The sequence below is a fragment of the Ascaphus truei genome, chromosome 1, assembly GCF_040206685.1.
Source record: "Ascaphus truei isolate aAscTru1 chromosome 1, aAscTru1.hap1, whole genome shotgun sequence".
NCBI lineage: Eukaryota > Metazoa > Chordata > Amphibia > Anura > Ascaphidae > Ascaphus > Ascaphus truei.
Window position 1 is genome coordinate 114288832 of NC_134483.1, and position 27566 is coordinate 114316397.

Sequence of the window (27566 nt, forward strand, 5' to 3'; positions counted from 1 at the left end):
GCTCTCTCTCTGACCTCACGCTCTCTCTCTGACCTCACGCTCTCTCTCTCTCTGACCTCACGCTCTCTCTCTCTCTGACCTCACGCTCTCTCTCTCTCTGACCTCACGCTCTCTCTCTCTCTGACCTCACGCTCTCTCTCTCTCTGACCTCACGCTCTCTCTCTCTCTGACCTCGCGCTCTCTCTCTCTCTGACCTCGCGCTCTCTCTCTCTCTGACCTCGCGCTCTCTCTCTCTCTGACCTCGCGCTCTCTCTCTCTCTGACCTCGCGCTCTCTCTCTCTCTGACCTCACGCTCTCTCTCTCTGACCTCACTCTCTCTCTCTCTGACCTCGCGCTCTCTCTCTCTCTGACCTCACGCTCTCTCTCTCTCTGACCTCACGCTCTCTCTCTCTCTGACCTCACGCTCTCTCTCTCTCTGACCTCACGCTCTCTCTCTCTCTCCTGACCTCACGCTCTCTCTCTCTCTGACCTCACGCTCTCTCTCTCTCTGACCTCACGCTCTCTCTCTCTCTGACCTCACGCTCTCTCTCTCTCTGACCTCACGCTCTCTCTCTCTCTGACCTCACGCTCTCTCTCTCTCTGACCTCACGCTCTCTCTCTCTCTGACCTCACGCTCTCTCTCTGACCTCACGCTCTCTCTCTGACCTCACGCTCTCTCTCTGACCTCACGCTCTCTCTCTGACCTCACGCTCTCTCTCTGACCTCACGCTCTCTCTCTGACCTCGCGCTCTCTCTCTCTCTGACCTCGCGCTCTCTCTCTCTCTGACCTCGCGCTCTCTCTCTCTCTGACCTCGCGCTCTCTCTCTCTCTGACCTCGCGCTCTCTCTCTCTCTGACCTCGCGCTCTCTCTCTCTCTGACCTCGCGCTCTCTCTCTCTCTGACCTCGCGCTCTCTCTCTCTCTCTGACCTCGCGCTCTCTCTCTCTCTCTGACCTCGCGCTCTCTCTCTCTCTCTGACCTCGCGCTCTCTCTCTCTCTGACCTCACGCTCTCTCTCTCTGACCTCACTCTCTCTCTCTCTGACCTCACTCTCTCTCTCTGACACTCACTCTCTCTCTCTCTGACCTCACGCTCTCTCTCTCTGACCTCACGCTCTCTCTCTCTGACCTCACGCTCTCTCTCTCTGACCTCACTCTCTCTCTCTCTGACCTCACTCTCTCTCTCTCTCTGACCTCACTCTCTCTCTCTCTCTCTGACCTCACTCTCTCTCTCTCTCTGACCTCACTCTCTCTCTCTCTCTGACCTCACTCTCTCTCTCTCTCTGACCTCACTCTCTCTCTCTCTCTGACCTCACTCTCTCTCTCTCTCTGACCTCACTCTCTCTCTCTCTCTGACCTCACTCTCTCTCTCTCTCTGACCTCACTCTCTCTCTCTCTCTCTCTGACCTCACGCTCTCTCTCTCTCTGACCTCACGCTCTCTCTCTCTCTGACCTCACGCTCTCTCTCTCTCTGACCTCACGCTCTCTCTCTCTCTGACCTCACGCTCTCTCTCTCTCTGACCTCACGCTCTCTCTCTCTCTGACCTCACGCTCTCTCTCTCTCTGACCTCACGCTCTCTCTCTCTCTGACCTCACGCTCTCTCTGACCTCACGCTCTCTCTCTCTCTGACCTCACGCTCTCTCTCTCTCTGACCTCACGCTCTCTCTCTCTCTGACCTCACGCTCTCTCTCTCTCTGACCTCACGCTCTCTCTCTCTCTGACCTCACTCTCTCTCTCTCTCTGACCTCACTCTCTCTCTCTCTCTGACCTCACTCTCTCTCTCTCTCTGACCTCACTCTCTCTCTCTCTCTGACCTCACTCTCTCTCTCTCTCTGACCTCACTCTCTCTCTCTCTCTGACCTCACTCTCTCTCTCTCTGACCTCACTCTCTCTCTCTCTGACCTCACTCTCTCTCTCTCTGACCTCACTCTCTCTCTCTCTGACCTCACTCTCTCTCTCTCTGACCTCACTCTCTCTCTCTCTCTGACCTCACTCTCTCTCTCTCTCTGACCTCACTCTCTCTCTCTCTCTGACCTCACTCTCTCTCTCTGACCTCACTCTCTCTGACCTCACTCTCTCTCTCTGACCTCACTGTCTCTCTCTCTCTGACCTCACTGTCTCTCTCTCTCTGACCTCACTGTCTCTCTCTCTCTGACCTCACTGTCTCTCTCTCTCTCTCTCTCACAGACAGACGGACACTCTCTCTCACAGACAGACACTCTCACTCTCTGACAGACTCTCTCTCACACTCTCTCTCTCACACTCTCTCTCAGGGAGGGAGGAAAGGCATGAGATCCGTGCAGGCAGCTCCCTGCACACAGACACAGACACACACACACACAAATACACATAAATACACACACACATAAATACACACACACAAATAAATACACACACAAAAATAAATACACACACATAAATACACACACACACACACACAGATGCAGATACACACACACAAATAAATACACACAGATACAGGGGGGTGGGGGAGGGTATGGCTGAACGGCCCGGTCTCTGCACGGGTGAGGTCAGTGCTGCGGGGGCCTGTGCCACGTGGGGGAGGGAGGGCCGGTGTGCTGCGGGGAGGGAGGGCCGGTGTGCTGCGGCGAGGGAGGGCCGGTGTGCTGCGGGGAGGGAGGAGGAGGGTGTGAGGCTGCAGTGCTGCTGGGAGACATCTGTCTCCCGGTGCTGCTCCTCTAGCGTGAGCGCCGGGCCTCCCTCTCTCAGCGTTGCTGAGCCACGCTGCACAGATGCACAAAGCCCCTGCATCTGTAATCAGCGCGGCTATAGTTCCTCCGGCCTGGGACATAGTAAGCGCTTAGGTGCTGCTGCTCGCTGTTGCTTGCTGCCGCTCGCTCTACCAGGAGCTTTTTGCTGTCCTGGCAGAGGAGACAGCAAGCGCGCTTGGGAGGCGGGTATCACTGTGTGTGTGTCACTTGGTAGCTGTCAGTGTGTGTGTGTGTGTGTGTGTGTGTGTGTGTGTGTGTGTGTGTGTGTGTGTGTGTGTGTATATTATATAATATTTTAAAAATAAAAAATAAAAGACATGCGAGAATAAATTATTTATTAACATTGTGCAACTTTGATAAATATATTCACACGCACACACCACACACACACACACATCACACACCACATATATACACCACACATACATATATATACACCACATATATATATATATATATATATATATATATACACATATATATATACACCACACACATACATGTACATACATAGATATATATACATGTACATACATAGATAGATATATATATATATATATATATATATATACACACACACATATATATATATATACACACCACACACATCTCTCTCTCTCTCTCTCTCTCTCTACACATATATATATATATATACACACCACACACACACACACACACACACACACCCTGCAGTCCGTTTTACACACACACACACACACACACACACACACACACACACACACACACACACACACACACACACACACACACACACACACACACACACACACACACACACACACACACACACACACACACACACACACACACACACACCCTGCAGCCCGTTTTACACACACCTACACACACCTACACACACTGGACCTTGCACCACCCACCTTGGTGCTGCCTCTGTCTGGTGGCTCTGTAGTTGCAATGCCGGACAGGCTGCAGCCCATTGGATTGGAGCGGTCACGTGACCGCTCCTCTGTTTCTCCTCTGAGGTTTGTTTTTTTTTTTATGTTAACTACTGTAGCAGCCCTTGTTTCCCGCTGCTGGCGGCCCTGATCGCGGCGCCCCTCTAGCCAAGCCGCGGCGCCCTGCACCAGGGCGCCGCGGCGCACAGTTTGGGAAACACTGCCCTAATGAATATATACCATCTCTCTTTCCCATGTAGAACTAAAACTAAGGACTCACCTAGCCTTGGGAACTGAAGTTTTGGGTGTTTCCATTTTGTAATCCATTTCCAGCACTTGGTTTCTCCCTGCTGAGCGTTCCATGCTGCAGCTCTCACTCACACATACACACAGTGTGTTCGTCGCTTCTGTGACGTCATCAAGTGCTCGTGCACGGCTCTGCCCAGCCCTTGCACACCTGCTGTTATCCGATCCACCTGCTCACCTTCCTGAGCTGCGTGGTGACAGACTCTCAGTCTGCTCTGACTAGCCCCACCGCTTCCAATTAGCCCTGCCACCAGCACTCATGCCTCTGCTCTCAGATTCCCCCGCTCTCCTCACTGAGCTGGGAAGAAATGACTTGACCAATCAGGTTAGTCATTACTACGCACCGCGCAGGCGCCGCAAGGACATTTTAGGCAACCGAGAAGCCGGACGCCAGGGATTTTTCCACCCCTGGTAATAGGTGCGTCTCTGCAAAGTCCTTATTTAACAGTGAGATATCATTAACGCACCATTGGAAAAGTGTTAATTTCCATGCAAACAAAACAACATTGATGCTTCCCTGAAGACCCCATTAACAACTTCTGTAGACACGTAGGGATTACTAATTATGTTATTGAATAAGGGAAAATATGGGTGACTGTAGCTGAAATGTTAATTAACTTATTTGTTACATGCGTGTCATATAATCTTTCAAAGCACATATAAAATAAATAATTGCACCTAATTATGTTACTTTAACAGGGTAGACTGTCAGGAGTAACTATAAAACACGAGACTTTGGCCTCTGTAGAGTAAACTTAGGATAATAAAGTGTGCAGTTTCACTTTGTTTTGCATCATAACACATTTACCATTGTTGGCTTTGGTGTCACATGGAAAACCACAATCCAACAAAGTACAGGCAGGCTGTGAAAGTCTTCACTTTCATTAAACCCAAGGCCTTGAAATAAATATTTAGTTTGCAGTTTAAGATGTTTGAAAACTAATCAAATGTAAGACAAAAATGTATAAAGTATTCCAAAACTCTGAATATCACATTTGTAAATACCAGGAGGGAACATGGAATTTAAAATGTTTGTAGCTGTGAATAGAGTGCCGTAAAGAATAACAGAATTCAACTTAAAGTAATCTTTATAATGGCAAATGTCATTAACGAATGAATAACATAGCAGAATTTTGCAATGAAGTTCACAATCTGATTATTATGTTAAAGGTACAAAACGGCAAATCTGAAAGGGAACATTTTAATTAACCATAATTACATTTGTGCTATAAGCAATAAGACTGAAATAAATGTGATGAAGTGGCGCATTAGGTCAAAAAATATTTAACAATGATTATTTCACTATAGCTTAATCTCACGGTTATCTGACAATATAGGATAGCACTGACGTAGTAAAAACAGATCCACATCTGTAAACCTATACAAACTATTAACATTTCACATCCTCACTTCTTAAAAAGGTCATAACAATAACCCATCTTTTTTCTACCATTAATAACCTTACCATTTCTTTTATAATCTAATTTTACATGGAGTTAAATATTGTAAGCAAGAATGCTAATTTCTCAAATAAATGCCCCAACACAAACTATAAAAAACATTGTTACATGCTAACTTTTAAATGAGTGCAACAAATCAATTTTTTTTTGTTTGTTTTTGCTGGGATGAGTAAAAAAGAATGATTCCTACAAATTATCAAAATCAGACTTATTTTGATAAAGAACTACATGAAGTGCATGAACATTATGGCCATATATTGCAAGCCATGTGTGGTAAGAAGATCTAGCTGTAATATGAAAGAGGACTGTACTCTTGAATTGCAACCTTGCTCTCCAAATAGATTAAGGAAGGTAGTTTCTATCAATCCTAGATAGCCATGTGATAAATCTATGGGCTGGATATACTGTAGCCGTTTGCCCAATGACTTCACTTGAGCTACACACGATTCGTTTTTTTGGGGGGGGGGGGGGGGGGGGGCGAAAATTCTTGTCTTTCCTTTGAACTTTAACAGAGATGCATAACTTTCACAAGGGATTGCCTGTAATTGTGTATATGATCATGAAAATAAAGTGGAAATGTTACTTGTGAATGTATAAGGAATCAAAGTGGAATGACAAGGTATCCAACTGTCCTACACGAGTTATAATAGTTTAGCATCTATTCACTCATAACCATTTATCTACCTCAAGATGCTAACATGACAACAATTGATCTATCATAAGGAATATTTTAATCTAGTTTGGTGGTAAGATTACAAAATGTCATCTGCTTATTTCTATTATCAAGAAGCACTGGTATTTTCCAGAATAAATATTTTCATGTTTGAAATATATTTTTTTCTTGCATTTTAACATACAAAAAAATGAATTCAGAAATGTACGTTGAACTGCAAGGTGTGATACACGATTACGCCATAACAACAAAAATGATCTTACCTTGAATTTCCGCTACTGTTGCTTACACTTTCTTCATCACTATGTCCATTCATTGTTAAATATTCCCAGATATAAAACAATTATGTACAAATTCAAAAAAGTTTGAGCTGGACTTTAAAACGCCAAATACGACCACTGATTTTTATTTTCGGCACTGCAGATATGCAATATTCTTCCCAGTTTGCCTAAAGAAAGTCAGAAACAGTTTTTAAATTTTTGAAAATGTAAAATAATACATTTACAATAAAATGTTATTCAATGAAATCTGATCTCAGTCATGTTCAATCTGTTACACAGAACTCCGGAATTCCATTAAAAGTCCATACAGGGTTTCAGTTTGGGGAGGAATTGTTAAATAATTACTGTACTATGAATGTTAACGACTATAAAACAAGACATGCAAATTAAACTGTTCAACGTAATCTTACAGAAATACAGTAGTATGATAAATTAGATGCAACTTTATTTAGAAAAGGTTTAACTGAAGGTACTTCATAACGGTTTGCCTTTATTTCTGGAGCAATGTGATTTGTTAAGTTCATCAAAATTGATTTCTTATTTTTTTTTTTTATTAACAGTTTTAAGCAACTAAAATTAATAGTTTTAAAGCCGACCCATTAGATACACAGGGGTGCATTAACTCCTAAAACATAGGTTGAAAATTATTACTATTTTCTACTGTACAAGATTTTTATTGACAGAGTATGTATACGTTTAAAATTAATAACGTTTGTTCAAAAAGCAGACCCCAAAACTCTACTTCCCCACTTAGGCTGCGATTACACCAAAAAATGCCTGTGGTGTCGCCGTATTGACACCGCAGGCGCAAAAACAATTTGGTATAGGCAGTGAAAACTGCCTATACTAAATGCGACTGTCTCCCCGCTTGCTACTGCAAAGCAGGAGACAGTTGGAGCGTTTAAAAAGTAAATAAATTTGGGCTGCGACTGCCACGTCACATGACGTGACGCACCGTCCAATCAGAAAAGAGATTTCAGCCTGCAGACGCATGCAGTAGCATGTGAACATGTCGCTCTGTGATGTCGCTATTGTGACGTCACAGATGCGCGCGCCCTGCAGTTCGGCTGCATAATCGCAGCCTTAGACCAATACTTACTGAGTGCTGTTATTCCACACTTTCACAGACTCATTCACTTGAATGGATCTCAAGGTGTCTTCCAGCACCAAAGGTGCCTTCTGGAATAGAATTGCTTAGTAAATATAGGTCTTCTTGCTTTTGAAATTTACTGCAGCTACGACAACTTAGGCTACACTTATAGAACAGGCTATGACGACGTCCGTCGTGGGTGCCCATAGTGGGTGTGAAAGCGATGCGCAGCGGCAAAGCGAACAAAATCTCTGAAGTAAAGGTAATTTGAAATTTACAGCGGTGGCAGCTTGACGTCAGCGGTTCAGCCAATAAAGGTGAACCGGTCACGCTTCCGCCATGCCCCGTCGCCCTCCCATGGTCTCCTGCAGTCGCAATAGCTACACGACGGCTGACATCAGTGGTCTGTAGCCGGTCGCATAGCCAGTACTATAAGCGCAGCCTTATGGCTGCATGTAACCATCTTAAATATGACATGACATACAAATGCATAAATGTGTTTGATGGAATAACACCCTTCAACCAATACAAACATCACAGGATAACTTATTTAATAATGGTGGGGTTTTTTCTCGTACAGCTTCATGTGACATAGGAGAAAAGGTTATGGATATACCTCCAGTAAATCTAAACCAAATAAAATTTCAATACCAGTGAGTTTAAGTATACCACATAAAATCATCCTTAACAGTATGAGAATACATGACTACTTCATGTTCTATATTAATGTAGATTATTTGCTTATATAGTGCTAACAGTGTACACAGTGCTATACATGGAAGTTTGCAAGCACAACGATTCCCTGTCCTGCAGAGTGCTAACAGCCTACTTTTGGCCTGAAACAAAGATAACTTGCTCAAGGTCACAAGGAGATACAATACGAATCCAGGTTCACCACTTCAAAAGGTGTACAAGTGCTTTAGTAAGATAGTCTGCAGAGTTCAAACAAGACTGATTATCCACCTGATGGCTTTCTATTTTTTTTTTTGTATGAGACTGGACTGAGCAACATTGTTAATGACAGTTCAACCTGTGAAAATAGAAACTAAAACATTTCATGGAGTAACAAGATGTTGCTTTGGATCACATGACTGGAGGGGCTATTCATACCTTTGCCATTGGACTAAAGACACAATCCAGAGACCACTCAGCATTCCCTACCCCCCAACCTAGCAAGCTCTCAATATACCTAACCCACAGTCCGACCATACTGTTCCCACCCCAAAGGCATTTTAACAATGACTGTGCCCATCACATGAAATGTTCCAAATGTAACCCCACCATTATTTTATTAACTAATGTAAAGCGTCCTGGATAAAAGGCGCTATATAAATGGCATAAATAAATAAATTGGAATAACCTGTAATGCATTTCATGTTGTAGGCCCACCCTGCTGAACAGACTCCTTCCTGTCTGTTTTTGCAAAACAACAACTCTACAGTTGCCTGGCTGCTTGTAAGAAAGTAGGATCAGACATCACCTCACTACACAGCAGTAAACAAATCAGACATTTGACAGGGCGAGTGTTCTTTAGACAAGTAAAAGGCGATTTCGTATAAGTATATTACACAGCATGGTGGGGTGTATATGCTGTTTCTATTCAAGCCTCTCCTTTGAAATGTTCATAAGTTTAAGTTTTGGTAAGAGTTTAAGAATTAAGATTTGACAAATAGAATTTAAAAACAAATGAAATGCACACTAGACACTTAAAATCGTATCTGTACAGCACTCGTTTTCTGCTTTATGAGCAGGAAAATCTTTATTTCTTTAGTTTCTATGTCCTAGGCAGTTTTAAGGAAGTTTCTCGATGACCATCCATTATTGTTAAAGTGGTGCCCCATCATTTAGTATCAGGGCGGGACTGGAAATCATGTCTCCATAAACTCAAATTAAACATTCTGCACACATGCTCATTTCCAAAATGACAGAGGGCATTGCTTGCCTTTCTATTATATCAAGCCACTGATATGCCAACGACTGCTTCGATCTGAAAGGGGTGGGCAAAAATATATCAAAAAGAAACTTGGAAGGCAGACAGAATTTTTAGGAGTCAAAAGGCTCCTGCAAACACTGTCAGAACACCCGCCCACTCTCACAATGTCAGAAGGGAGCAGTGGTGAGCAGCATCCAGGAGCTCTCCGCCTCCCCCTTAAGGCTACGCTTATAGTGCCAGCGACGTCAGGCTGCGGTCGTTGGAAAAATCAAATTGAGATGACTTCCAGCAATCAAGCCATTGCTCCGTTGCGCCGCACTTACTATAAGCGCACGCGACGGCAACAATTTATTTGTTTTGATTGACGCGTGTCACTATAAAAGGCAGCGTCCATAGTACAAGCGACGGCGCAAATAAAATGTAGCAGCTTTATGGCAGCAGCCACGGTGAGCGCGACTTAGAGCGACCGCACCACGTGAGCAGTTCAGCCAATGAGGGCAAACCAGATCGTGAAGTCCACAGATCGCTCAGGGGACAGGCGCGCGCGACGACATGCGCTCTGTTGCGCACGTCTGCACTATGTACCTAGCCTAACTCTCGCGCCTCTCTGCTACCAGATCTACCCACCCCCCTGCATACCAGAGCAAACAGTGTAGTGGTGACTGACCGGTCAGTCACCGGTTACAGCATGCCCTATCCTGCTTTGCACTCGTGCTTGTAATGCATGATAGGGCATGTTAGTCAGTCGCAGCGGTGACAGGTCAGTCAGCACTGGGCTGAAGCACAGGTGTCAAAGTAACAATATTAGGCGCCAGAGGAGCAAGGATTTTATTTTTTGTCTTCAACAGTGGTTGTAATTCATATTATAAGACAGTAAATTAAACAGTATAAAATGCCACAGCTTAATAAAAATCAGACCTACTAATGTAAATGGAACTGCAGCACCCCTACTTCCACTGAGGATCACTGTGCCCTGTGTTTACCAGACTTCATAGGCCGCGCCCATGGTTACCGCGAGCAACCGTGTACTCGGGGCGATCAAAATGCATTATGGCAATTATTACAGCCATAGACGGCACATGGGCGATGGGGCACGCAAATGATCAAATAAATTTGATTTTGCCGTGTGACGGCTGTGTCACGTGCGCGGTTCAGCCAATGAGGGCGCACGTGACGTCAAACGTGACGCACACGTGACGTCAAACGTCTCGCAGCATGCCCCCCGTCGCGCAATTCAACAGGTCATGTAAACGCTCCAGCAACAGGTGAGCATGATGCAACGAGCTCGCTTGTGGACACCCTGGAAGCAGTCTTATATTCTCCAAATAAATACCTTCAGAATTACTTTAACATTGTGAAAAAAAGGTTATGGATTCAATTCAAACCATTAATTCCCTTTCTTCCTAATGAACATCACAATATATATTGATAGCACAGAAGATTTCTTAAAATCCTTGTGATGTCCCAACCTAGATCACTGTATTTATTTTAGATCTCCATATATATGTAGACTACAACGAAGATATCCGTGGCACAAACAATAGATGAACATCAGACTCCAACAGAATACTTTGCTTCCAACAGGATGTGTGCAGTGGGGCCAGGATCACCATCCAGCTCCAAAAGACACAGATTAATAGAACAAAGTCCGCGCACTCACGGTAATTTATTGCATCGATATAACAAAACGGACGTTTCGGACACTCGTTCTTTGTCAAGCTCAGTTGGAACCAAGTATACACAGCTCTTCTTTGACAAGCAAGGAAAGAAGGGTCGCTCAAACTTCTGGCTCTCAAAAATTCTGGCTGGCTTCTAAGGCACGTTCTATAGTGCCGGGCGCGCGCTATGCCGGGCGCGCGGAATTTTAGTTGGCTGACGTGAGTCAGCCCTTCTATACAAGGGCCTCACGCGCGCACGACAGGGAGAGGGGAGCCGACAGACAGCGGCGAAGATGAGGAAAATCATCTTTTCGCGCCGCTGCCTGCTCTCAAATGTATGTATGTGTGTATGCATGTGCGTGCGTGTGTGTGTCAATGACAACAGAACTAAAAAAAAAAAAATATTTATTAAACACTTTTTTTCTTTAAAAAATCTTATTCAACACACACGCATGCACGCACCCTTAAGTTATCCTTTTGTCTACCCTTAATCGTGTACACATCACATCCAAGAAAAGGCTCGCTGATGAAGAGTAATTTCAAGTTGTATGAATTGTCTGAGACATGGCATAAAAAGGGAGTGTGACCTCAAAGTACAGTATGTACACAGAGTTGCTTTCAATAGTTCTAGCTGTATGCACAAAACGGTGCAAATTTTTCAAGCACAGTTTAAGCAAATAACTAAAAAAAAATTCAAATAACAAGTGTATTCAAGAAACAGTATAGGGCAATTAAGGTGCAATAGTGTAGAGGTGGCACTACTGTATAAAAATAAATTGACATGAATGAGAGATTCTGTGCGTTACACAGAGCCGTCCCTATCGCATCATTAATGAAATGTCTAAGAAAAATCAAATGTTTAGACTTGCAGAATTATGGGTCTTTTACTAATAACTCTGCACCCTCAAGTAAAAATAACGCTGTAATCTAGGCTGCTAGATTCTGTTGGCGGTGGCAGTTCTTTCTTACCTTGGGGTGTTCTGGTGGGGGGTTGGCAGAATTAAACCATGCGGTTCCCATTTCCAGAGACCCCCGGTACCTCTTAATAAACCTCAACCTGCCCTGAAGAAGAATACTTGTCCAGAAAAACAATATGACTGCTGCCGGAGAAAAAAACTACACATAAACCCACCATGGAGTTATGAGAGGCAGCTTATTTGCATACATAAGGCTGCGCTTATAGTGCTGGCGACGCGTTCGATGACGTCACCCGTCAACGTCCGCAAAAGTTATAATTAGATTTTCCACGACTGTCGCTAGCAACGTCACGAAAGGGGGCAGGCTGCGGTCTCTGACTGGTTTAGAGACAGTCACATGTGGCGACTGTCTCTAAAAAAATCAAAAATACCCGGCTTCAATTTTTTTTTTGCCGCAATGTCTCTGTTGCGCTTATTGTAAGCGCTTGCGACAGAGTCAATGTATTTGATTTGGAGCGACGTCGCATTGCCATCGCAAGGCACTACAAGCACAGCCTAACGATGGTAAAGAATGCTAGAAAAACAAAAACAATAACTTCTTGAAAACAGCGTTAGAGCACCAGCAAACACAAATTGCCATTTTTTTCCTTTTACTTAAACAGATCTATTTTTGTCCTTTCCAATACGGTTTTTATTATAAAAACCTGGATGCTCCGTTCAAGATACAAGTTGTTCAAATATTAAGTATCTGTGAGGTAAAAATTGAGCCCTTCCCAAAATCCAGTGCAGGCTAAAGGTTACTGTGGTAACCTTCCTCAGGTCAGGTATTGGTCATCTAAATTTAACAGAAGTTGAACATGATAATCATGGTTTTTTTTCAACCTCATCTACTATGTAACCTCACCCACTACGGATTAAAATAATCACGATATATATAGATATAGATATCTATATCGTGATTATTTTAATATATTATTAATTATATAATTATTTATTATTATTATTATTATTATTTATTATATGTATATTTCAAATAGAAGTGCGTGTGTGTGCGTGCGTGCGCGCGTATATATATATATATATATATGCAAATACAACTGTATGCTCATCTGCATGTCTTAGGCAGGTCTGCAACCCTGCCTTTCCCCATCATCACCCAGCATACAGCACTTCCACTGCAGCAAGGGATTCTGGGAAATGACATGCAAATGAGCACACAGTGTCACTTTTTGCCTCAAAAACCATTTTTAACATGGTTCCCTATAGGCTTAAGCTTGCTGCATGGTCACAGCTTTGAGCACAGCCAGGTACATATAATATACAGAGCATGCTCAGGAGACAAGTTATTAAAATCATGACTGGCGGCTGGGTCTTGGACTGTCTGCTCCTGCTAATCGCAGGGCAATATTTTTACACCAATATTAACTTTTAAGTTAAGGTCATGTAAAAATAAATTTGTACAGGTGTTAAAAATGATTGCAAAACATTTAGGTATAATCCACAAGACTTTAAAAGCATCCAAAACTACATTAAAATACTTGTGTGACCCATCTACTCCTAATTTTCTTTTTTTGATCTGTATGATTTTCTGAATTCCCCTCCATTTCTTTCTAACAAGGGCGGTAACCAAGGGGTCTGCGGAGCTGAAACACGCTAATTTGAGATATGGTGGGCCCGTTTCCTGAGATACTAGTGAAGGTAGTGCGTACAGTCTCCAGCAGAGAAAATAAAATGGTACTTTACATCTCCCGTATGTCACAGACCACCAGGAAGCTGCAACAACATCCATTGCGGCTTCTTATTGGCCCATGTGACACAGTAGGTTTAAATACCAGGAAGTACTGACTACCTTCACCAGAATGTCAGCAGTACAGGAGCAGATGAACTGTGCTAACTTTAGTCTGAGGGCACCCTGGTTCCTATATTGGAGTTAAAAAAATGGGTTGGGGAAGAGAAAATGGGTTAATGACTAGCTGGTCACTTGGGAGACTAAGGGGTTAACATATTCTACAATATGAATATGCATTTCTAACACCTATTCAAGGCTGGCTAGTCCTATCTTGTCTGTGCGCTGTATATAGTGATCATTAAATGCAGCGGCAAAAAAAAAAAAAACAGCCCTGAGGTAGGCGATAGATAACACTTGTAATAGTTTTGATAGTTGTCTAGTATCGCCAGGTATCGTGTTTAATAAATAGCACGTGAAATGTAATTTGGTGTTCATTTGCATTTAAAATAGCAATTTTACACAACACCTACATAGTGCTGCTGTAAAAAAAAAAAAATACATTGCTTTACTGCTGGCGATACATTTTTATTTAATAGGTTGACAAAGAATATTGGCATTAAACTGATGGCAATTTTCTCATTTATCGACCTTTGGTGAAGCTGCACCAGAGGTGAGAACTTCATTTTTTACATAAATCAGGATCTCCCTACAGCATTACATAACTTTAAAAGTGACACTAACACTTTACCCAATTGTTTTAGTAAAAAAGGATTTATATAGTGTGTAAAAAAGCTAACTAAAAAACAACATAGAAATGTTGGCCTATTTCTTAAAAAACTTGGTTACTTAAAACCACTGCCATCGAGGAACTACTGCCACCGACAGACCATATCATGCAAATATCAAAAGATTTCCTGACAAGTTAGTGCGCACGGAACTCAAGTTATATGCATATAACTTATTACATTTGTGAATTGTTCTGCTGCAGTCTTTCCTAGTTAATTTGAAAGACTAGTATTACAGCAAGCACCATTTGTTTTGTCAGTTTTAAGTCTCTTATTTTTTCATGCTCAGAGTGCCACTTACTAGAACGAAAAAAGTGTATTTACCATAACGATAATGTGTCATCTGTGGCTGTCCCTCAAACTACAGAGCTGTGATCGGCAGGTAATAGCTTGGCCCCTTCTACAAAATTGTTGTAACCATGCCGACAACCAAAACAATAGTATACAGGATTAAGATTGCATTAATACATTACTATGAATGTGCAAGGCAATTTTTTTTTGGAGAACTGGCGACTATATTCCAACTTTTACCACAAATGCTGAACATGTTCTGCCAGCCATATCAATACATTAAAATGATACCGTGGTAATCACAGATTGCGTTCAAGACTCGTTCAAATCTAAGGTGGATCCTGACTCGTACACTTTTTATATATATAGCTTCATCAAGATTATGGGGAGCCAAGATTTAACAGCCAGTCAATCCACACCTCCAAGTTTCAAAGTCATTGGTAGAGACGGAATCTGCACCAGTAGTAAAACGTGACATTGTCCTAGACACTTAAATATTTAACCTGCTAACACACCGATGTGAATCTCATCTCGCTCCCACAGAGCAGACATCACGTATACAGAGCACAATAACTGTGCCCTTCGGTCTCACCACAACACGAGAGGCCCGCGCTAGAGACCAGCGAGCGGCCTCTCCAGGATACGAAGCCATCCACGGCCCAGCCGCTCCAGGCACAATCTGAACAATGATTCGCGGCGGCAGGGCCCACCGATCCCAGGTCCCTCCCCAGCACCTCACACCCGGGCTACGACCCTTGACACCACCCTCACTCCCCAGCACTTCACACCCGGGCTGCGACTCGCTCACCCCTAACTGGGAAACCACCCTCACTCCCCAGCACCTCACCCCCGGGCTCCAACTCGCTCACCCCTAACTGAGAAACCACCCTCACTCCCCAGCAACTCGCCCCCGGGCTCCAACTCGCTCACCCCGAACTGGGAAACCACCCTCACTCCCCAGCAACTCGCCCCCGGGCTCCAACTCGCTCACCCCTAACTGAGAAACCACCCTCACTCCCCAGCAACTCGCCCCCGGGCTCCAACTCGCTCACCCCGACCTGAGAAACCACCCTCACTCCCCAGCACCTCACACCCGGGCTGCAACTCGTTCACCCCGAACTGAGAAACCACCCTCACTCCCCAGCACCTCAGTCGGGCTGCGAATCGCTCACCCCGTGCCGACAAACCACATTCACTCCCCAGCACCTCACACTCGGGCTGCGACTCGCTCACCACGGAGGGCAGTCCGAGCCGAGAAACCACCCGAGGCCCACAACACACCCCGCTTGACCCGCGCCCTGTCAACTTGCCAGGCCGCTTTTTCACTGCGTCCCCGACTGCCCTCGGAACCCCGCTCACATATCCCTCGCTCCGGGTGCCAGGCCTAATTCTTACCGATCTTTATACCCTCCCAACACCCGTCCTCCTCCTCCGCTGACGGTTTTTACAGACGTGTGAGGGGAGTACGCGGTTGGTGGTTCCCAGCTACATCCTTACCTCGCGCAGTGTGGGGGTTTCAGTCGAGCGCGAGCCCTCTCTCTCCTTCGCGCCCGAGCCTCACCGGTGCGAGGCTGGAGACGGCACGCGCTGCCCTCGCACGCCGGCGGTTGCTAACACCCGTGTGTCAGGACGCTACATGCGTGGTACAAACAACATGCGGGACTAGGCAGGCGTCAACGAGGCCTTCTCCTCCTTCCGGATGCCTCGTCCGTCCTCAAGTAGAGTTATCTTGTCTTTGTTTACAAAAGCGGCGGAGCAGGCCCCGCTTGCCTGTTTCAACGGTTAAAAAAAAAAAAAAAAACCAGGATGGCCTTTAAAAAAAAAAAAAAAAAGTAACGTATCCAGGTAAAAGAATAGGCTGCCCCGCGCTTGGTTTGGTCTTCACCCCCCCCCTCCTGCGCCTTATCTCCAGGCAGCCGCCATGACGCCGCCGAGCCTCACGAAACTCACGATGGATGGAAACCCCGGGCGTGACGTCACAGGAGCGCTGCAGGGCGCGTAGCTCCAGCCGTAGTCACACGAAAGCAGTTAGCTCCGCCCCTTTCCCTCAGCAGCTGCCGCAGCCTAGAAAGGGGACAGGGGACACTTGCGTAGGTGGGCGTGGTTAGAGTTAACCCAACAATTAGTGGTCCTCCCCCTTCCGCTGTGCAGTCGTTGAGCGGACAAACTGTGTGGGCAGGGCTTGTGGCGTGGGCGGGGCCTGCATGCAGCATATGGATGGACACTATGTTTCCGTGGTGGGGGCGGGGCTTGTGGTGTGGGCGGGGCTTGCATGGAGCAGCAGGTGGCTGGGCAATGTGGGTTTCCGGTGTGTGAGCGGTCACAGTGGGGAGTTACCGCATGAATGGACGCGCATCATTCACTGACGGGGAGGGGGAGTAGCCGGAAGTTCACAGTCGTTTTTGGAGCAGTGTTTGCTAAATAGTAGACGGCATCGAGTAATATCTCTTTTGGTAGCAGCACTACACACAGCGTTTGCTTTTTTTTTTTGTAGTTCGGGGCACCTTGCGGATCTGTATGTTGCAGGCAACCTTGGCGGGGAGGGACATCGCTATATAGAGATGCGACAAGTTTAGAAAACAAATCCTTTGGGCTTATCGTCTAAACAGTTCCATCACTTGTTTTTATTCTATAATTTGTTTATGTTTTTAGCTTAACTGTCCTGATTACATTTTTTTTACTGACATTTTTATTGTTTTGGGGGGGGAGGATACACAGGAGTGGGGTACATGGATGCATATAATTGGGTGAAACCGCTAGGAGGGAAATGTACAGAATTTGTACATAACGATATATCAGTTTTAACATAGTATACATCACAACGTTCGGAGTATTTTAATCTAAATACGGAGATATACCTGCATGTTGGAACCAAGGGGCCCAAGTCACTGAAAACTGAGGTGGAACCATTTAGATAAGCAGAGCCTTTTTTGTTTTACCTATACTTAGGGTGACCAGATTTACAAAAGTAAAAACCGGGACAAATTAAAAAATATATATTTATAAAACAAATGACATCACCAACTGCGCTTTGTCTCTCCACCGCTCTCTGTCCCCCCTTCTTTGGCTGAGTCCCCGCTGGTGCTTAGCGCGCTCGTGCTTGGAGAGCGCTCCAAGCATGAGCGCTGGTTGTCCTGCATGTACGAGGGCGTGGGGGGGAGGAGGGCATTGCGGGTAGTTGTGTGCGCGGGTAAGTATAGTTTCTTTGTTTACTTAAGCGTGTGTGCCCGCGCATGAGCTCCGCGCGCACAGCGTGAGCGGGGACTTGCATAAAGCTATATATGCAAGTAACCGCCGCCTGCTCTGCGCTAGCGGGGACAGCCTTACACACACCCATTTTCTCTCCCTCCTATCCCTCCATTGTCGTTCCCCTCCTATCCCTCCATTGTCGTTCCCCTCCTATCCCTCCATTGTCGTTCCCCTCCTATCCCTCCATTGTCGTTCCCCTCCTATCCCTCCATTGTCGTTCCCCTCCTATCCCTCCATTGTCGTTCCCCCATCACTCCATTCTTGTTCCCCCCATCACTCCATTCTTGTTCCCCCCCATCACTCCATTCTTGTTCCCCCATCACTCCATTCTTGTTCCCCCATCACTCCATTCTTGTTCCACCCTTCCATTGTGACTCTCTCTCCCCCATTCTCTGTGTGAGTCTCTCCCCCATTCTCTGTGTGAGTCTCTCCCCCATTCTCTGTGTGAGTCTCTCCCCCATTCTCTGTGTGAGTCTCTCCCCCATTCTCTGTGTGAGTCTCTCCCCCATTCGTCTGTGTGAGTCTCTCCCCCATTCTCTGTGTGAGTCTCTCCCCCATTCTCTGTGTGCTGCCTCTCTTCCCCCACCCCATGCTGCCTCTCTTCCCCCACCCCATGCTGCCTCTCTTCCCCCACCCCATGCTGCCTCTCTTCCCCCACCCCATGCTGCCTCTCTTCCCCCACCCCATGCTGCCTCTCTTCCCCCACCCCATGCTGCCTCTCTTCCCCCACCCCATGCTGCCTCTCTTCCCCCACCCCATGCTGCCTCTCTTCCCCCACCCCATGCTGCCTCTCTTCCCCCACCCCATGCTGCCTCTCTTCCCCCACCCCATGCTGCCTCTCTTCCCCCACCCCATGCTGCCTCTCTTCCCCCACCCCATGCTGCCTCTCTTCCCCCACCCCATGCTGCCTCTCTTCCCCCACCCCATGCTGCCTCTCTTCCCCCACCCCATGCTGCCTCTCTTCCCCCACCCCATGCTGCCTCTCTTCCCCCACCCCATGCTGCCTCTCTTCCCCCACCCCATGCTGACTCTCTTCCCCCACCCCATGCTGCCTCTCCCCCCCCATGCTGCCTCTCTCTCTCCCCCCCCCACACGCTGCCTCTCTCCCCCCCCACACGCTGCCTCTCTCTCCCCCCCCACATGCTGCCTCTCTCTCTCCCCCCCCACATGCTGCCTCTCTTCCCCCACCCCATGCTGCCTCTCTTCCCCCACCCCATGCTGCCTCTCTTCCCCCACCCCATGCTGCCTCTCTTCCCCCACCCCATGCTGCCTCTCTTCCCCCACCCCATGCTGCCTCTCTTCCCCCACCCCATGCTGCCTCTCTTCCCCCACCCCATGCTGCCTCTCTTCCCCCACCCCATGCTGCCTCTCTTCCCCCACCCCATGCTGACTCTCTTCCCCCACCCCATGCTGACTCTCTTCCCCCACCCCATGCTGCCTCTCCCCCCCCATGCTGCCTCTCCCCCCCCACATGCTGCCTCTCTCTCTCCCCCCCCACACGCTGCCTCTCTCCCCCCCCACACGCTGCCTCTCTCTCCCCCCCCACACGCTGCCTCTCTCTCTCCCCCCCCACATGCTGCCTCTCTCCCCCCCCCACATGCTGCCTCTCTCCCCCCCCCACATGCCTCTCCCCCCCCCACATGCTGCCTCTCTCCCCCCCCACATGCTACCTCTCTCTCCCCCCCCACATGCTGCCTCTCTCTCCCCCCCCACATGCTGCCTCTCTCTCTCCCCCCCCACATGCTGCCTCTCTCTCCCCCCCCACATGCTGCCTCTCTCTCTCCCCCTCCCCCACATGCTGCCTCTCTCTCTCCCCCACAACCTGTCTCTCTCTCCCCCTCCCCCACATGCTGCCTCTCTCTCTCCCCCTCCCCCACATGCTGCCTCTCTCTCCCACCCCCCCCCACATGCTGCCTCTTTCTCTCTCCCACCCCCCCCACATGCTGCCTCTCTCTCTCCCCCCCCCCACATGCTGCCTCTCTCTCCCCCCCGCACATGCTGCCTCTCTCTCTCTCCCACCCCCCCCCCCACATGCTGCCTCTCTCTCTCTCCCACCCCCCCCCCCCACATGCTGCCTCTCTCTCCCACCCCCCCCCACATGCTGCCTCTCTCTCTCCCACCCCCCCCCACATGCTGCCTCTCTCTCTCCCCCCCCCCCCACATGCTGCCTCTCTCTCTCTCCCACCCCCCCCACATGCTGCCTCTCTCTCTCTTCCCACCCCCCCCACATGCTGCCTCTCTCTCTCTTCCCCCCCCCCCCCACATGCTGCCTCTCTCTTCCCACCCCCCCACCCCCACATGCTGCCTCTCTCTCCCCGTCTCCCAATGCTGCCACTCTCCCCCCCCTCTCATGCTGCATCTCGTGTGTGTGTCCGTTCTAGTCCCTACCTGCCTCTGTGGAACATTGGGGGGGAAGTCATCTTGAGCCCTGGCAGAAGACACCGAAGCACCCACTGAATACTTGGGCTCCTCTGCCTCTAACCCCGCCCTCACACTCTGCAGCTACTGTCAGACCGGCCTCTGCTCTATTCCTGCATTCTCTGCTCTCTGCTGCCCCCCCTGCTCTGATGGCCAAAACCTGAACAGCCACAAAAAAAGGGACATTTTAAAGAACGCGGGACAGCCATTAAAAAAACAGGACTGTCCCGGCTAAACTGGGACAACTGGTCACCCTACCTATACTATACTGCACCGACACACTTTATTCGAGCAAATACCCAGTATGTACCTGGCAGATACCTGGAATGCGCCGCTCCTCACCTCTGACAAGCCCCGTTGTGTTTGCCTTCCCAGCCTGGGTTCATGCCTGGCTGACGGGGGCGGCTGATCTGTTAAATGATAATGATTAGGATTTAATAGGCTGCAATGCTTCGCGTGTCTACCAGATGGCATAAATTCATGAATTGTAATGCAGTATATATATATATACTGTGCAGTATTGCAGCCAGCGGGAATAAAATGCTTCAATCCCTGCCTGGAAAATAACCCAATGCACTCGGGCAGAAAACAGTCACAAACCTCAATACACCCGGGTATACCCGAATTCGTGGGACTAGCCGAGCTCGAATAAAGTGTGTCGCCAGTGTATGCCAAATATTATGTATTTGATGTTGAGAGGGAAGGGGCAGGTTTTTTTTTTTCCAATTCCAATATTTGCCTAATTCCTATACGGGTGCACTGTCCTTTTAAGAAACCAAATTACAGAAAATAAAACCTATTCCCGTTAGGGAAACTAACTCAACTTCTTGAGCCCTTACTAACAGGGCAGCCAGCTAATCTGGTTATGCCCAAAACATGTGCTCCACAAAGTATAACTATAAGGTATAACAATAAAGTCTTATCTGTATTGTAGCTCCAATAGCAAACAGGAACGCCGGTTCCGGGGAGCAGGCTGTGTCCAGCTCGCAGCAATCTTTATCCTGGGTTGGGGTCCCAGCTGGTACCAGCAGCAAAGCTCCTCGCAGGACTGGGGGACCAGAGCAACAGCTAGGGCTTCCTAGCCGGGAGAAGTCTCTCCACCCTCCTGTGGAAAAACAAGCTCACCTTGTGTGAGCCACTTCCTACTTTCTAAAACCTGCAGTCTCTCAGGCATCCTGCTTTAGGCTGCAGGTGTATGCAGTTCTCCAACTGTAGGTGAACTGGTTTAGTGCTGGAAAGTACACACATCCTCCATTCCAGCTTACTGCTGAGTCAGTGACTCTGTCACATATCCCTCCCCCCACGAAACATTCTCCTGTGAGCGGCCCGTGCACCAGCATCTTTGTCGAAAATGTCCAACATCGGCCCTTCCCTCCCCCCCCCCCTTTTTTTTTCTTGCCTTCCAATTTAGGCATTTTCTTTTTGTGGTAATTACCAGGTCATCTGGGCCTGAAGACTGGTACCTTACTATCTCCTTGTCTTGTGCCAGTTTCAGTTTAAGGTTGACGCTCCGCTTTTGTTGTTTCTCTTCTTGCAAAGATTCCTGAGCATCCTGCTGTCTATTTAGCTCTCTCTGCCAGGACTTTACGCCACGCTGTGACCTTGATCTGCAAATCCTGAAATGCATTGTTGTCCTTGTCCTCTTGTGCTCAGAGTCTCCCTTATCCTGTAGAAGAGCATTGACCTCGGTCAGCTCATTGCATACACTCGCCAGTGACTGTTTGGCCTTCTCTTTTGGACCTTTCTCCCTCAGTGTACCTTCAGTGTTGGGTTCCACACCATTTATCTTCAGTACTTCAACTTTGTCAGGATTCCTATTAACCTGAAGTGCACCTCATGGCACCTCTCTTTTACCGTCAGCAGACTCATAGGTTTGGGCTTTTCTGTCTTGACTCTTTAACTTACTCTGTTGGGAGAGTTGCTGGACCATTTGTGCGGTCTTTCTCCTCTTACGATCACGGGCACACTTCCGTCTCATTCGCGGCTGTCTCTTCACAGTGGCTACCCTCATGGCAAGGAATCCACTTTGTGTCCCCTGTGCACTGTAGTTTGATTAGATTCTTACTGTGCTAGTGCATCGCAATTTGGCCTTCGCATTCCGTGCCTTGTGGAAAGTAGACTGTAGTTCTGCAACAGTATCGCTGTCATGCTTCCTGGAGTGCCTCCCTTGTTTTATCTCTACCGCCACCTTTTCCATGGACTGCTTCAGTGACCCAAACGTCTGTCTTGGGGTTGTAAGCGTTTCCTCCAGCTTCATCTGAGAAACCTCCGGCTGGGCAGCAGTAGAGTCCAACAAAGCGTCCCGCTCAGTCTTCAGAGCCCCGAGCTCCTTGCCTAAGTCAAACTTTTGTTTCTCTGCCATCTTGCGGCCAGCACGCTCAGACTCCAGGTCCTTCCTCAGGTCTTAAAGCTGTCCGTCTGCCTTTCTTCTTTCACACAGTGCAGCTGCTAGTTCAGCTTCTTTAGAGTTGAGTCGCGATTCTACATCTCCTAGCAGACTCAGAGCAAGGCTTAAATCTGTCTCTGTTTCTTTATTCTGGACCTGCAGCTGCTGCTGCTCCTCCTGGACCTTGTCCAGCTCCTGCTTTAGCCAGGCCCCCTCATTGGCCATCTGCATCAGCTGCTTGTGGATATCGGCCATCTCTGTTTCATGGTGCAATGTCAGGCAGGCCAACTGACGGACGGACACCTCCTCCCTCTTGGCGCGCTGTATCTCGCGCTCAGCCATCTGCATCTGCAATTCTTCCCGGTGCTTGCTCTGGGTTCGCATCAGCGCCTCCTTCATCTTTTGGAGCTCTGCAGTTTTTGGTGCTAGGATCGCTGCTGCTTCTGTTTTCCAGGCATCTTTCTCCTTGGTATATTGATATTGATCTGTGTTTGAGCACCATACAGCTTTTCTTCTTCCTTGGTATACTGACACATTGGGATGGCGTTGCCTCTCTGCTTCTCCAGCTCTTTCTTCAGTCTCTGGACCTTCTCGCGTTCCTTCTTATACAGAGTCACCTGGCTTCTAAGCTCCGCCTCCAGCGATACTCTTGTGGCGCTAAACGTGACCTTCAGCTGCTCCAGGGCGAGGTATTCTTTTTCCAGCATTCTCTCTGCATTCTGCAGTGCAGCCTGTACTTTTACTTTTTCTTGCGCTAATTGCATCTTCACTTTCTGTGCTAGGTGAAGCTTCTCATTCCCTTCACTGACCTGACCAGTCAGGTTTAAAACCTCTTCCTTCAGGTTTATATTCTCCATTTTCACAGTCTCTATATCCCTCAGGACCGTCTCATTGGCTTCCTTCAAAGTACCCAGCTGTGTATTTAGACAGTGGCTCTCCTGGCGTGAGTGTTCCACGTCTGTGCTGAGATGGTGCACCTCTTGTAGAGCCTTCCCATATTTCTGTTTCATATTAGCAATTGGTCCATCAGACTTGTTCTGCTTTTCATCCATGGTAGCAATTGCGGTGGTAGCCTTTTCCAGACTTGTCGTCAGCTCCTCCAACTCACCTCGTAAGAGACGCTCTGTTTTCTTTAAAGCCTCATTGTTACAGGGGATTTATCCCTGTTCAGGAAATGTGCCTCTAATCCAACAGTGTGGTGGTTAACTGCTGGTAGTCAATTAACCAACACCACCTGGCTGATTAGGTTTGTTAGAAAAGCCTGCCTTGAAGACAGAAAGTGAGATTTTTCCTGAGTCTCACAAATTGTGGGACTGACCATAGGAACAGACATCTTGAGCCTGCCAGAAGAGACTGCACGCTGCCAGCAAGACACAGGGGAAAGTACTTCTAAACATGGAGAACAAAGAAGCCTTCCTCTATAAGAGACAGATAAGACTTTCCTTTCTAAGACTTTTTGTACATCTGCACATATCAAGATATATGTTTGGGGCTGGGAGACATGCTAATCTAAAGGGAGTTGTGGACTGCATAGGTTTCACTAGAAATACTCCCAAGTGGAACAGAAGCTTTGTTTGACCCCTTATTTGCATACGTTTGGAGGATTTTCTTGTGTTAAAGAAACAGGCGCAATAAAAGATTTTTTAATTTCACCTTAAAAAAAGTCTCCATTGCATACCTCTGAACATGTCCTCTTACACTCATACTCTTGTATAGCTCGTAGTATACCCCTCTGTACCTTGGTGTTCGCTTCTCGCTCCCTATTCAATTGCTCCTGCAAGACATCATAATCACGATGGGCCATTTGGAGTGCAGAAATTAAGGCCTCTTTTCTCTGGATCAAGGATTCAGCTTCCCTTTGCTCCTTCTTTTCCTTTGCCACTGTTCCTGTGACAATTCTGCCCATCCCTCCGATCTGCAGCACATCTCGGTGCCTTGCTGACGCCTTGTAAGACCCCGAGGAACACCTCTCCCCAAGATGGTTCCCCGCAGGCCACAACTCACCCGCCGGCCTCCGGCTCCTGCTCCACAGGATATCCGCCGCGAGCGGGTCTCTCCTTCCTCTTCCCTGGTCCCCGCGGCTGCCACTAGAAGCGCGCACGTTCACGCACCTTTCCCTCCTCCCGTGAGAGGGACTCCCGGCCCCAGCCCAGGCCGCGCGCACCTCCCCCGCGCGGGGCACACGCCTGATGCGCGTGCACCGCTCACAAGCCGCGTGTCACGCAAATCAGCTGGGGCATTATTTCCACCTATCCCTGTTCCCCATGGGACCGCTCCTCCGTTCCTCCCCCTCTTCCTATTGGCCTCTCTCCTTACATATACCCTGCTCAGCCATTCCTTCGTTGGCCGAGCATAGCATTGTGTGACCTGTGTTACCCACGGTCGTGCCTTCCTTAGTCCCTGTCTCTTTGTCTTTCCTAGTGATCTCTTGTGTACCGAACCGGCTTGGCTGTGGACCCGCTCTGGACTTCGACCCTTGGCTTGCACTCTGACCTCCTGAACTCTCCGACCCTTTACCTCGGCTCACGGATTCAGACCTTCCTCCCGGCTCTGGACCCCAGGCACTCGGTACCAACTATCCTTCTAGAACCTCCCTTTTCGTCCGGCAAGTATCTTACTTTATCTTATACTCCCGTACAGTACCAGACGCCTATTTTCCACTTTCCAGGCGTAGCTGTGGGTGCAGGTGTTATCCTTCTCACCTCAGTTTCGGGGTCCCTCCTTGTCCGTGGTGAGCACAGCGTGACATTATGCTCAGCCCCACGGACATGGACTCCGAAGAGGTTGAGCAACCAAGCCCCATGGAGCGACTTCTCCAGGTAGAGGCGCAGCTTGCCTCCATGACGCAGGAGCTCTCAAGGATCTCCCTGCTGCAGCATTCCCCGGCTTCCTCTGCCATGGCCGCTGCGTCATTTTCCTCTCCAGGTCTTCCCGTAGCTTTTGATCCTCGTCTCCCGGCTCCCAACCGCTATGCAGGGGATCCCCACTAGTGCAGAGGGTTTCTCAATCAGTGCGAGATTCAATTTGAGTTATCCCCATCGCGCTTTCCTACTGCACACTCCAGGGTGGCTTACATCATATCTCTCCTGAGCGGAAAGGCTCTGGCCTGGGCACCCCCCATCTGGGAATGGGATACTGCCATGACGCGTGACTATCCTCGTTTTCTTCGAGAATTCAGGCAGGTATTTGATACGCCTGGTCGCCAGATTACGGCAGATTCCTCTCTCTTTCATATCTCACAAGGTAATCGTTCTGTCGCCGAGTATGCTCTGGATTTCTGGACCATCGCGGTGGAAACTACCTGGAACAATGACTCACTCTCCGCAGCCTTTTGGCAGGGTCTTTCTGACGCCATCAAGGACCAGCTGGCCACTATGGAGAGACCCACCAGATTGGAGGATCTTATTGCGGTCTGTATCCACGTGGACCAGCGGTTAAGAGAGAGAAGACTTGAACGCACTCTTCCTCGTACCACCTCTCCTCGTTCTACCAGCCGCAGTCTCGCCCCTTACGTTTCTCAAACCATGGATGAGCCCGAACCCATGCAGCTCGGAAGTTATCAGCTATCCGCGTCTGAGAGACAGCGCCGACGAGAGGGTAGACTGTGCCATTACTGTGGTCATCCTGATCATCTGCTGGCAAGCTGTCCTCTCCAGCCGGGAAACGCAAAAACCCAATAAGGTATGAGAGGGTCTCGTTGGGTGTAATTTCTCCCTCTTTCTCTTCTCCTAAAAAACTTCCCACTCGTATAATGTTGTCTATCTCTCTGGCCTGGAATGACTCTCTTATCCCCGCCTTCGCATTCATAGATTCCGGGTCTCAGGGAAATTTTATTGATCAGAGTTTTGCCTATAGGAATAAGATTCCCTTCCGATCTACTGTAAAGCTGTTCCTTTTGGTCTGGAGGCCATAGACGGGGGCCCACTCCAACCAGCTTTTATTTCTCTGGAGACTTGTTCTCTATCCCTCTCCACGGAGGACGGTCACCTGGAGAAGATTATCTTGGACATGATCCACATTCCATCAGTAGATGTGATTCTGGGACTCTCTTGGTTGCAACTGCACAACCCACAACTGGATTGGGTTAATAAAGAACCCATACGATGGAGTCCCCAGTGCCTCAAGACCTGTCTTCCCCCCAAACAGATGATAGCCGGAGTGGATCTACCCGCGGTGTACAAAACTTCCCTCCCAACGGTCTACTGGGAGCTGGCGGACGTTTTCGATAAGGTGCGTTCTGAAGTACTACCCCCCATAGAGACTTTGACGGTCCTATTGACCTTCTTCCCGGTGCTACCCTACCCAAGTGCCGTTCCTACCCCCTGTCCATACCCGAGACCAAAGCCATGGCCGAGTATATCCAGGATAACTTAAGGAAGGGGTTTATCCGCAATTCATCATCTCCAGCTGGAGCTGGATTTTTTTTTGTTAAGAAAAAGGATGGCTCCTTGCGCCCTTGTATTGACTACAGAGGTCTTAACAAGATTACGACCAAGAACCGTTATCCCCTACCACTCATTTCAAACTCTTCGATCGTCTTCAGGGGGCAACAATTTTTTCCAAACTTGATCTCCGCGGAGCCTATAACCTTGTCCGCATCCGTCAGGGCGACGAGTGGAAGACCGCCTTCAACACCCGGGAAGGGCATTATGAATACTTGGTCATGCCTTTCGGCCTATGCAATGCCCCGGCGGTTTTTCAGGAGTTTGTCAACGAGATCTTCCGCGATCTCCTCGACAGCTTCGTTAGCGTATACCTTGATGA

The 27566-nt window shown here is 48.0% G+C and overlaps 1 protein-coding gene across 4 annotated transcripts in view; it reads right to left on the reverse strand.

Annotated features, from left to right (window-relative positions):
* Positions 1-16792, reverse strand: part of CHD1 (chromodomain helicase DNA binding protein 1) — an 81806-nt gene extending 65014 nt beyond the window's left edge. For 2 of the 4 annotated variants that reach the window (XM_075593502.1, XM_075593488.1), the window contains exons 1-2: positions 16247-16792; positions 6329-6513 (exon numbers count right to left, since the gene is read on the reverse strand). In XM_075593502.1, coding sequence (XP_075449617.1) covers positions 6329-6381 — 53 coding nt within the window. In that variant the 5' untranslated portion in view covers positions 6382-6513; positions 16247-16792. The other 2 variants (XM_075593510.1, XM_075593494.1) reach the window with 2 other exon arrangements.
* Positions 16793-27566: the final 10774 nt, after the last annotated feature.